This window comes from Panicum virgatum, chromosome 3K (assembly GCF_016808335.1).
Source record: "Panicum virgatum strain AP13 chromosome 3K, P.virgatum_v5, whole genome shotgun sequence".
NCBI classification, from domain to species: domain Eukaryota; kingdom Viridiplantae; phylum Streptophyta; class Magnoliopsida; order Poales; family Poaceae; genus Panicum; species Panicum virgatum.
This window is the reverse complement of record NC_053138.1, coordinates 7,770,109-7,782,330: the sequence shown is the minus strand read 5'-3', so window position 1 is coordinate 7,782,330 and position 12,222 is coordinate 7,770,109. Positions and strand designations below refer to the sequence as shown.

General features: G+C 49.8%; 2 protein-coding genes across 3 annotated transcripts; both read right to left on the bottom strand.

Annotated features, from left to right (window-relative positions):
• Positions 1-3,493: 3,493 nt before the first annotated feature.
• On the bottom strand, positions 3,494-4,685 carry LOC120697262 (putative invertase inhibitor). Its single transcript, XM_039980421.1, has one exon. The coding sequence runs from the start codon at positions 4,375-4,377 to the stop codon at positions 3,793-3,795; it is 585 nt and encodes a 194-aa protein (XP_039836355.1). The 5' UTR covers positions 4,378-4,685; the 3' UTR covers positions 3,494-3,792.
• Positions 4,686-4,826: 141 nt separating this feature from the next.
• On the bottom strand, positions 4,827-7,119 carry LOC120697260 (WAT1-related protein At3g30340-like). Of its 2 annotated transcripts, none has more exons than XM_039980419.1 (6): positions 6,847-7,118; positions 6,687-6,749; positions 6,474-6,590; positions 5,561-5,966; positions 5,286-5,437; positions 4,827-5,155 (listed from the first exon to the last, which is right to left on the bottom strand). In XM_039980419.1, the coding sequence occupies exons 1-6, from the start codon at positions 7,035-7,037 to the stop codon at positions 5,020-5,022; spliced, it is 1,065 nt and encodes a 354-aa protein (XP_039836353.1). In that variant the 5' UTR covers positions 7,038-7,118; the 3' UTR covers positions 4,827-5,019. The 2 variants fall into 2 exon arrangements, with proteins under 2 accessions (XP_039836353.1, XP_039836354.1); XM_039980420.1 differs by having other exon boundaries at positions 5,014-5,155; positions 5,517-5,966; positions 6,847-7,119.
• Positions 7,120-12,222: the final 5,103 nt, after the last annotated feature.

Here is a 12,222-nt window from a genome sequence, read left to right as displayed (position 1 = left end):
GCCTTCGTACGGCGAGCTGGTTGGGCGGCGGAGCCGTTTGTCCTTTGTGCCGAAGGACGGCCTCGAGCGAGGCGAGAGATGAGACACCGCTCGAGGGTAGATCCGCTACCCTCGAGCGAGGCGGAGAATGAGTTACCCGCTTGAGGGTATATCCGCTACCCTCGAGCGAGGCGGAGATTGGTTTTCTGCTCGGGGGTAGTTTCGCTACCCTCGAGCGAGACGGAGATTGCCCAGCAGGAACCGAGAGGGACCCTCGAACGAGGCGGAGATTGTTCAGTGGGTTCGAGGGGAATGTGAATGGGCCGTACGCTGGGCTTCTTTGAGTCCTTTCCTTTCTTCCGGACGGGAAGCAGGCCGTGGGCCTTCGTGGGCCCAGTTGCTTTAACAGGTGTTTGTGTTTTTTAAAGCGATCTTAGTACCCTAATTAGGGTGTCCCTAATTGTGGTACCCGACAGTTGCGCAAGGGCGTCTGGCTTCCATCGGCAGACGACGACGGCAGGGGGGCCTCTCCCATTCAAAGCCAAAGAATTTGTCTCATGCTACCTAAGCATATGACAGCTCTTAGGCAAGGAGTAGCTCCCCCGAGCTCCCGAGGTGATGCTGGATGATGCAGTTCAGGCACATCCAGGGCGCCTTCACCTCCGACGACCATGAAGAACCCAAGAGTAGTGGTACCACTTCCAATCAGAGAAGGACATGCTGTATAGAATGCAGCCGAAGGTTACTCCTAAAATAGGACTGAGGAAATTCCTCCTTTGTAATAATGTGGCGCCTACGTGTGAGTCCAGAGCGGTCAAGGCCCGACCTTGTAAACCCGACCTCTGGCCCTATCGCACAAACAGGCAAGCTACGGTCCGGAGCGGTAGAGGTCCGACCTCGTAATCCCGACCTCTGATGTATACCGTGACTACCACAATAATAAAGGAGATTTTCTTTCTCAGTTTTATCTAGGCTCCACCTTGATTACATTTATTCGCCTTGGTTTAGCTATTCTTTCCTCTGAAACGGAATCTTCCTATTATTGCTAACAATCCAAGATAAGTTGCTGGCTCGTGGCCAGGTAGGGACACCCCTTCAAGCTGGAAGGTAGTTCGGACCCCTAAGGACCTGGTCCGGAGAAGTAGTACTCGTATCCTGGGGTAGAGAAGCTCCGCGTAGCTTAGCCTGGTAATGTACCCTAAGTTTATGTACTTCACTACCCTGTTACAAGTACTCTAGTATCCGAGAACTGCTGTCTTTAGAGGTCCCGAGCTCCCTTCTAGTATAAGGCTTGGATTCTCGCACCTTACTCTCAGATCCGATGATATATTTCATCGGATCGTCAGCAACGACTCAAGTCCACTCTGGTGGCCCGCTCCGGCGGAGACCGCTCGCCACGGTCGACTCAAGTCCACTCCGGTGGCCCGCTCCGGCGGAGACCGCTCGCCACGGTCGACTCAAGTCCACTCCGGTGGCCCGCTCCGGCGGAGACCGCTCGCCACGGTCGACTCAAGTCCACTCCGGTGGCCCGCTCCGGCGGAGACCGCTCGCCACGGTCGACTCTAGTCCACTCCGGTGGCCCGCTCCGGCGGAGACCGCTCGCCACGGTCGACTCTAGTTCACTCCAGTGGCCCGCTCCGGCGGAGACCGGTCGCCAAGAGCCGGGTCCGGGAGATGGTGCTTGCTCCCTGAGCGATCCGAAGTCTGTGTAGCTGCTTAGCATGGTTCCGTACCCTAAGCCTACACCTTCGACGCCCTGTGAAGAGCACTCTAATACCTGGACCTGGCAACCGGTGTTCCGGCCTCCAAGGGATCCGGAACACCCGCTCTTGACATGAGCACACCGACGCAATCAAGTTTGCAGTGGAAACACATCACGATAGTAGGCCCCACCCGCGGGTTCGTATCCTCTCCCGAGGTGGGCCCGGGGGCCACTGTCGGTACCCCAGGACTGGGGTACCCCCTCTTGCTGTGTCTAGGTAAGAAGAGCTTTGTAGTTATCCTTAACTATGTCCAGCAGCCGAACCACTGCGGTCCGGAAGCCCTGTTCACTCGTCAACGGTCCCGGACCCTGTCCTCTGGTTGGGAAAGGTCCGGGAGCACCACGTGTTCCGGAAGAAGCAGACGCTCAGCCCGAACAGCCGGAGGCTCCGGACCTCCCGTGGAGGTCCAGGTCCCCGCGGAATCCCGGACCCCCTTTGGGGTCTCGGACCCCCGCTATAGTAACCAGACCCCTCGCCAAGCGGGAAGGAATCGACACCCCGCCTCGGGGTGGTCCGGGGCCGCCACGTGTCTGCAAGCGCAGAACTCGTATATAAAGCTGCTTGGTCTCCATATTAAGGTTCACCTACCGCTGTATTCATTGCGGTAGGAGGACGTCCGCATTGATGTAGTGGAAGCCGAGGCGATTCTTTGACCAGGGGCACTATTGATCGCGTATTACCAAGATGCATAGTGGGGCTGCTGGCGCCGCCCACGCCGCGCCTGTCAGTCTGCTATAACAGGTGGATACGACGGCTCGGCTTCACCCATTATGACGCCTACACAATAGCCTCAACAAGTCACGCCGCAAGCTACGTTCCTCCAATGGGCACCTTGCTGACAGGACAAGAGAAGACCACCCTTCGTCAGAGGACTAGCAGGGCATGGAAGCGTATCGGAGGAAAGATTTGTAACCACTGTAGCCATTTGACTACTCTGCGCAGTATGCTGCACAGTCACGTTGGGCCCACTTGTCGGGCCCCAACGCCCTATGTATCCGCACCCCTTGGTCTATAAAAGGGGACGCCCGCTAGAAGAAAAACTCAGGCTGGGTGAGAGCCAAGACCCGGCAGAGGATAGATTCATACACAACAGAGATCAAAACCTCTTCCAGTGGACGTAGGGTATTACGCTCCGGCGGCCCGAACCACTCTAGATCGTGTGTTCTTATGTGCCTATCTCAGAGCTAGATTAGCCAATCGCCTAGTACCTTCCCGAGCACTCCCTCTCTGGGAATAGGCGGGTGCGTTCCGCCACCCGGCTGTGGGTACCCTAGAAATCCCGCGACAATATTGCTCATTTTGAAAATCTGTGAAGTGTTTGCGCTAAGCTCAGCACGATAAATTTAGTTTGATTTCTAAGGATCAGGTCTAAAGGGCGGGGGGTCAAACAGAATTTTAAAAAATCATTAATAATGGAGGACACTAGAGGTGTGGTCCATTACCACCCCTAATTGTGACTCGATCGGTTTTAGACTTTCCCGCAATAAAATCTGTCCAAACCTGTCTCAAGCACAAATTACAATGCCGATTTAAAACCACTAGATAGAATAGGTAGGTAAATACGTAGAAATGGGGTGGGGGGAGGCACATTGCATTTTGCATCATATATGATGGTGAACTCAATATATATAGAATTGACATATATAGGAGTGATATATAACAATCCTCAAAGATGCATGGCGGTGACACGTTGCATGGCCTCTCTTCTCTGTCTCTTCTTCTATACTAACACCTCCAAGAAGACGTCAAAATTCAAAACCAAAAGTATTACTACTACTCACAATAAATAAAGAAAAATAAAAAAGAAAGCCACACAAGAGCGAAGAAAATCAGTAGCTAAAGTCACATCAGGACTAGTGGACCACTACCGTACGTACTACGGTACGCACACAAACAAATGGGATCATGGACGTGAGAGAGAGGGCTACAAGGACATAGATGCATGAGCCTTAATTTTGCTTATGATGCTGAGTTGATGACAGCCACCGCGTCGTCCATGGCTGCGCTCGCTCGTGGTATCAGTCAGTGTTGCAATGCGATCGAAGCATCATCACGCCATGGCGCCGGTGGTGAGCCCGAGTGCGACCATGGCCATGCGTCCGTACTCCCTGTCGTGTGCGGCGACGGGGACGCGCTCCTCGCCCTTCCAGACGTCCTCGCAGCTCTCGGCGGCGCCGAGCGCGGCGGCCAGCTGCTGTGACGCCATGCCGTAGACGTGGGCGTTGAGGTTGTCGAGTGCGTCGCGCAGGACGTCCGCGGCGGCGCTGTAGAGGTCGAGGCAGTGGTTGAGGCGCGCGCGCGCGTGCGGCGCCTCCTCCACCTCGCCGAGGCCCTCGATCTTGGCCTCCGTCGCCGCCGCGTGCTCCACGGCCATCCGCGCCGCCAGCACCGCCAGCTTGTGCAGGTCCGCCGCGTCGCGGCTCCGGGCGTCCGACGCCAGCGACGACACGCAGTGGTCGTAGCTCACGCCCGCGTGCGCGCTCGCCGCCTTACGGCACGCCTCCTCGATGCCCATCGTCACTACCGTCGTCGCCGCCTGCGCGATGCACGGCGCAAGCAAGAGGAGGCCGAGGGCGGCCGGTAGGACGACACCCATGGCGGCGGCGGTGCTGCTGCGATGGCGGCGTTCTTGCATGTCAACAACCGTTCGTCGTAATAAGGTGGTGTGTGTCAGTGTGTGGCAATGCTAGCAAATGCGCGCTAGCTAGCTCCTTTTATCGCCCAGAGCCCCATATGTGTGCTAATAAGAGGTGGGAGATGAGGAGCTGTTGTCGGAGGGTGCGATGCAAAGTGTCCGGTGCAGAGAGCTTCACTGATTCGACAACTCTTGTTCAGCCATTCATTCATCTTCATCACACACAAAGAGCTAGCTAGCTATAGTCCGTACAGTACGTTCCTATTCTTGCTTGAGCGACGACATGAGCCAACGAAGCACTGGCCTCTCAGGTCAGGCATTCTCTGGTCCCACTTGACAGTGACACGTGGATGGATGCTAGCTGCCCCCAACCAGCAGCGGTGGACAGTGCTTTCTCTCTCACTCTGAAATCTCAACTACTTTAAATAGCAAGCAAGAATAACACAATATTGTGGATGGACTACCCTCGGTTTTAACACTCCATCGAAGAGAGAAATTTACAGCATTTCAATTCACCATATCTTTGCTTCCATTGGTCACTACTCACTAGCTATATAGTACATAGTATGTATAAGAGTATATCTTTCCTTCCGGCGCACTGTGATTTCCAATACCGCTTCAGGGGCATCAGTCAAAAAAGATTCACACTTTCTCTGCTTGCTGTTCTACCTCTGCTTGAACCGGCTTCGCCGAGGCGACATCTTTATTAGCAGCTTCCTCTCTCTTGCCCCATAGCACAAGGTAGAGTCCCAGAATCACCAGCACTGACCCTAGCACGCTGCAAGGTCGAGCAACGGTGAGTTTGTGAAGTGAAGGTAGAAGACTAGTTTGACAAGCTAGCTAGCACAATAATTAATGTTCAGTTAAAACTTAAAACATGGTACGACAGAACCATATGCGCTATTGACCTTCCAAGGTAGAGCGGTTCATGGAGGATGGACAGATCGATGCCGGCGACGAAGATCTGAGAGAGGGGGCTGAACGCAGCAGTGAAAACAGGGCCCCTCTTCTCCACGCAATACGTGAGCAGGAGGTACCCAACGCCAGATGCCACGACACCCTGAGATGCATGCCAAATTAACATTCGATCTGCGTCAGTCAGTGCCCTAATTAAGCAGGTTTCTGGACAACAGCAGTACCAATGATAATGTGTCTGCAGCAAGAAGAGAGATCTTCTTCTTACACAGTACACGACAGTGACGATCTCTATCGTGCCCTTGAGAGCCCACACGGCGATGCTGCTCCGTTGTATCGACAGGGTCAGTGCTCCCGACTGGACGAAGCTGAACAGCGACATGAACGCCGTGGCCGAGTACACGGCCGGGTACTTTTTGGTGAACTTCCTCTGCAGAAGCAGCCACAGCGCGAACCCGACGACGTTTGCGAGCATGGAGACTGAACCCAGCACCCACCGGGCAGCGTCCCTGTGGCCACCACTGCTGGAGGCTGCTGGAGCCATGGATGATGTGGTGTTGTGGGTTAGTGCTGAACCCTTGTAGAAGGTGAGCATCATTGCACCACCGAGGGAGATGAGGGTCCCTGAGATCTTGGCGCTCCCTGACTTGCTCCTCACCTCTAGTGATTCAAACCTGAAGAATTGTTGTTTTCAGCCTCAGCCTGCTTTAAGTAGGCGATTAAGCCATCTGTAGAAAAGACACAAGGCCCTAAAGCAGAGTGATGAGTTGAGCATGTGGTTTGGGACCCATTCTAAAATCAACTAGCTTTCTCTAGGGGAACAAAGTTGGGAGTTTTTCTTTAGTTGCTTTTGGATGTACTATAGCTGATTTTAAGGTACTATAGCAGTGATTGGCTGATAGACACAGGTCTTTTTCTTAAAGAAAAAGGTGTGACAGCGTGATCGGCTGATAGCCTTGTTTCATATGCGCTCTACGGCTTTGGTATTAGTTTAGATGAAGTGCTTGTTAGTTATATCAATGGACTCTATATTATTTCTCATCACTGACCTACTTGCTGTAGTTAAGTTTTCGTCATCCAGTTTTTATAATACAAACATATGCTACAGATCCACAGCATATATAGGTTTTGCAAAAAGAGAAAGGCCTTTTAGGCTATTGAAAGAAGAAGTTGGTTTTTACCTGAAAGCGAGTGATATGAGGAAAGTAACTACTGGAAGCATATTGGAGAAAGTCGCAGCAAATGTTGCTGTTGTGTAATCCAATCCGACAAACAATGTGTACTGAAGCAGCACTGGGCTGCAGAATTAATGCATATCAAGGAAACAATTTGATTCAGAAAAAAGGATTAATAAACACGTCAAGCTGAATAACGGTGTGTGGTAGAGTGTTCACCCAAGAATTCCACTTAGGAACGTGTACATAAAGATTTCAGTTGTGAACTTTGGTCTCATCTTCCTGAAAAAAAAATGCAGCATTATTCTTGAGAAAAAGGAATGGTCAACAAATAATGCAGTGACATACTACCAATGGAACGACCATCTTTTGACACTACCTCTCCTTGAAGTAGGCAATGGGGCCTAGGAACACAGTGGCCAACATTTGCCGGAAAGTGATGAGGACCAGCCTGTTCATGCCCTGGTTCAGTGCCTGCTTGATTAGCGCGGTCATGATGGCGATCACAACACTGGTGGTAACCATTGCCGCCGTCGGCATCCACTGTTCCATGCATCCTGCACTCAACATCTCAAGCAACCAGACCAGCTAGCACAATCCCTGTTCCTGAGCTAACTCTGATCTGATGGTTTTGTCTGAGCAGTTTGTTCTGGTTGTGTCATGGTTTTATAGGGGAGTGCTAGAGATGCTGATGGCATATGCAATGTTCCGGACCTCATCCCGTTTATGTAACATGTGATGAAGAGTTGTGATAGGGGTTTTAGTTAAGGACAAACAACCATTGGCTGGTGCTTATATTTGCTGACTTCAGAATTGTGACAGAACTGCCAAATTAAAACTCAAAATTAAGCTAAATGTCCATCATTTGAACACATTAGGCACATTTGGCTTAACGGTTTAATTTGACAGTCCTTTCGAAACTGACCTTCCGATCGAAACAAACACCAGTAGTCCCACGCGAAGGTGAGCGCAGGCAGTACAAACATGACGAGTACATATAAATACGATTACAATACCGAGTAGAGTATATTAAGTTCTACAAACCTGGTTTAATTACATAAATAATATACAAGAGCAACTTTATTTTAAAACAAAGTCCGATATAGGAAACCTGACGTCTATAAAACATGAAGCGCGGCATCGAATCACACACTCAGCCCACGGGTGTGTGATTTGGTAACTAGCAAGGACTAAGCATCTAGTCCGGCCAACTCCCAACCATCCGCGCCAAGCTGGATGAACTTAGCACAATAAGGGCAGAAGTCTATCTCATCCTGACCTGAAATAGTTTGAGCCACAACCCTGAGTATACTAATACTCCGCAAGACTTACCCGATTATGGGTATACATAGCCCACTATCTAGACATGCACGGCTTTCTGGCTGTGGTTTATTTTGCGGAAAAGCAAATAAGAGTGAGTCCTTACTTTCAATATTTTAGCTCAAGATTAGGAATGGTGCCTATTTTCTACGGTTTGCATATCTATACAATTAAGTGTGGAAAAACAATTGATTAGGTACCACTATACTGATCATTTCATTCCCTTTCATATTCTTACTACGAATGTGACTCGGGGATCAAGGTGCTCATGTCCGAGAGCGACTGACGGCGAATCGATCCAATTTAACCTTACAAGGTGGACCTAACCAACACGGCACGTATTAGCCCCGTCGGACCATACGGACCAACCATTCCCCTCCCCGCCTCGAACTACAGAACCGTCCCCACCTACATATAGTCAGCCGGGCTCAACGAGAGACCACCAAAAGTAAACATATGCATCCCAATTCTTCGCGACTACCCGACTCGCCCTAAGGGGTGGTGATGAAGTTCTATACGTTCGAAATGAGGCAGTACTAGGCTTACCGGTTTCGACTACCTCCTACTTCCGGCATGCAGTTAGTACAATTCAAACATGATCAGCAGGGCCGACAACGGAACAGTCCTTAACCGACACAGACGGGGCTAGACAGTTCCCGTCCGGTCTCCAATTCTTTTCCTTTCCTCCATATTCCAATTTTCCATAATCAAATCATAAAGACATTCTATATCTCGCGAGTACCAGGACATTACTCGACTTCTACCGAATCTTAATTTTAGCATGGCAAGGATAACGACATATACATACTAGTATTCCGACCAATGGAACCTAGGAATCATGCAACTAGGGTTTCATCCAACGCCTAAAAACTTAATGCATAAGCAAGTAAATACATATATAACATTTCATAAGTTAAAATAATAGGTTATGCTCCGGGGCTTGCCTGCGGGCTGCTGCTCAGAGCTAGTGTCCACTGGGCCTTGGGCCGGGTCGTCACGAAACTCCTGCAGGGCTTGCTCCGTCTGCTCCTGCGGCTCCGCGATCACCTCATATACGACTTCCTCGGTCGCGGTTTCTATATGCATGCATATGAGACAATGAGTAAATGCCATGCATATGAGACCATGAGTAAATGCCAACATGACTTTGCCAGTAGATGATAAACATTAAACAGATTAACAATTTACATAAAAGGATGCGAGTATAATAATAATTAACTTTAACTCTAGTGCTAGAAACAATTAGAGGCCAAATTATCAATTAGAGCATGATTTACTATAAAATAAAATATGACCAGCAAGGACATCATTACTTGTCTCTTATAATTTTTATAAAATTTTACATGTAAACAAATACTATTATTTCTATACACATATTTAAGTTTGGTTACATTTTATATTCATATACTAAACTAGGTCCTATGATTATGAAAATTTTATGGTGGATCACTCATGCTTAAAGTAAGCTACTACAAAAATTTCACAATTTTTAGATTAACAGATCTATAGAAACTAATTAAGCAAGAATAAACACAATTTAAATTTTTGTAGGGGTAAAAAGGTGATTTCTCCATCATGGAAATTTTTCCTCTATAGATCTTACTCTAACAAATCTAACAAAATTTATTTCATATTTTTCACATTTTCCCTTGATTTTATATGGATTTTACAAATCACAGCCGAAATAAATCAACAAAATAAATAAACCCCCCCTAACTCCCTCCACTGACCAGCGGGCCCCACTGGTCAGTGGGAGGGCGGTCTGCCCAGCCTGGCAGCGCACGCCGCGGCGTGCGGCGGCGCTCAGGCGCAGGGCCAAGGGCCCTCGGCGGCGGTGGCCGCGCGGCGGCGACGGCCCGCGCGGCGGCGCGGCAGCAGCGGCGCCGTGGGCCCACGAGCGTGTCCCCTGGCGGCGGGGCGGTCGGCAGCGGCGGTACTCTAGCGGCGGTACGAAGCAGAGGAGGCGGCGGTGGGGCCAGGCGATGGCGGCGCGAGGCAGTGCGAGCATTAGTGGGGTAGGGCGGCTCTGGTGCTCGCGCTAGCGTGGAGGGGGCGGCGTGAGCGGGGCGCGAGCGGGGCGCGCAGCGTGCGGCGGCGGCGAGCAGCTCGGCCGGCAGAGGCGAGGCATGGAAGGAGCGCGGAAACTTGGTGAACATGGAAAAGCAAGGAGAGCATGAGCTTCAGTGCATCGCCTAGGGTCGATTTGAGCCGTCAAGTGAAGAAAATGATGATCGGACGAGGGAGTTCGACGTACGACCAGAGCTCCGAACGGCGGCGGTAATGGCGGGTTTGGGATCTCTTATTTCAGCCGAGATGGGGCTTGGGGCAAGGTTTGGTGGGGTTGGGAAGGGTGCTAGAGAGGTGGAGAAGCTTCGGTTGCGAGGGATTTGAATTCCATAGGGAGTGACTCGCGAAATCGGGCCGGCAACGCTAGGAGCTTTAAGAGCCGTTCATGGCGAACGCAGGGAGGAGAAGGAGAGGAGACACATCGCAGAGGAGAGTGAGGCAGGTGGCGAGCTCGGGAAGGCGGCGTGGTTGACTTGGCGGTGTCACCGATGGCCGAGCACGCGGCAACGCTCCTCGACGGCCACGCACGGCTTCGGGAGAGTCCGAGCGCCATTACTGTGAACTGTGCGGCACAGGGAGAAACATGGAGAAGAGAGGGGAGAGATTGACATGTGGGGGCCATGTGTAAGCTCCAATTTGGCTAAACTTCATTAATCTTTGTGAATTCGTATTTTGATTTGAATTTTGAAAATCGGATTGTTACAATCCTTCCCCCTAAAAGAAATATCGTCCCGAGATTTAGGAGAAAAGTGCCGAATTGAAAGGAAGTCGGAAAATTATATACCTTGGTATAATTGGAGCAACTCAGGACATTTGGATCGAACAAATTCCTCCGTTTCCTAGGTAGCTTCTCGCTCTGAGTGATTACTCCACTGTACCTTATAGAAATTACGGGTTTGATTTCGAGTGACCCGAGTCTTGTGATCAATAATTTTCACTGGATGCTCTGGATAGACAAGATCGGGTTCCACTTGTAACTTCTCTATGTCCATTATTTTGTTCGGAACACGGAGGCATTTCCTGAGTTGGGAGACATGGAATATATTATGAACTGCGGATAATTGGGCAGGAAGTTCTAGGCGATATGCTACCGGCCCACATCGCTCAATGATAGGAAAAGGCCCAACATAGCGAGGGGTGAGCTTTCCCTTCACACCAAACCGTTGGACTCCTCTCATTGGAGATACCCGTAAATAAACATGATCTCCCACTTGGAACGAGATCGATTGACGTTTCTTGTCCGCATAGCTTTTCTGCCAAGATTGGGCTATTTTCAAGTTCTCCTGTATAACCCGGACTTGTTCTTCCGCCTCACTGACCATATCAGGGCCGAATACATTTCTTTCACCGGCTTCTGACCAATTCAATGGAGTTCTACACCTTCGTCCATATAATGCCTCAAAAGGAGCCATTTTGATACTTTCCTGATAGCTGTTGTTATAGGAGAATTCAGCTAAAGGTAGACACTCATCCCACTTTTTACTATACGAGAGTACACAGGCCCGCAGCATATCTTCCAAAATTTGATTACTTCTCTCAGTTTGACCATCGGTCTGGGGATGATAAGCTGAACTGCGGATCAGTTGTGTACCAAGGGCGGCGTGGAAATGCTCCCAGAACCGAGCAATAAATGGTGTACCACGATCTGAAATGATAGTTTTTGGAATCCTATGAAGGCTCACAATACGGTCCATATATAGTTGAGCATATTGCTTGGCCGTATAAATAGTTTTCACAGGAAGAAAGTGTGCAGACTTGGTGAGACGGTCAACAATAACCCAGATGGAGTCGTATCCTTTTGAAGTTTTAGGTAAGCCGAAAATGAAATCCATACTGATGTCCTCCCACTTCCAAGATGGAATACTCAAAGGCTGAAGAGGACCTGCTGCTTTCAAATGGCTCGCTTTGACCCTTCTATAGGTGTCACATTCAGACACATATTTAGCAATCTCCCGCTTCATTCTTGTCCACCAGAATCGTTGCTTCAAATCTTGATACATTTTATTGCTGCCCGGGTGGATAGAATACCTAGAGAGATGAGCTTCATCAAAGATTTGTTTTCGAAGCTCTAAATCTTTAGGTACCACCAAACGATCCTTGAACCATAAAATTCCAGCCTCATCTAAATGAAAACACTTCACCCCCGGGTCATTTTCTGCAAGTCTTTGGCGAATCTTTTCCATCCCGACATTATGTTTTTGAGCAGAAGTAATCCGATCTCGAAGAGTAGATGAAAGGACCAAATTATTAAGACTGTCGTGTGTGATGATCCCCAAGTTTAGTTTTTCCAGTTCATAACAAAGGGTTTCATTGTAAGGCACAATAGACAGGCAGTTTCACTGAGCCTTGCGGCTTAAAGCATCCGCAA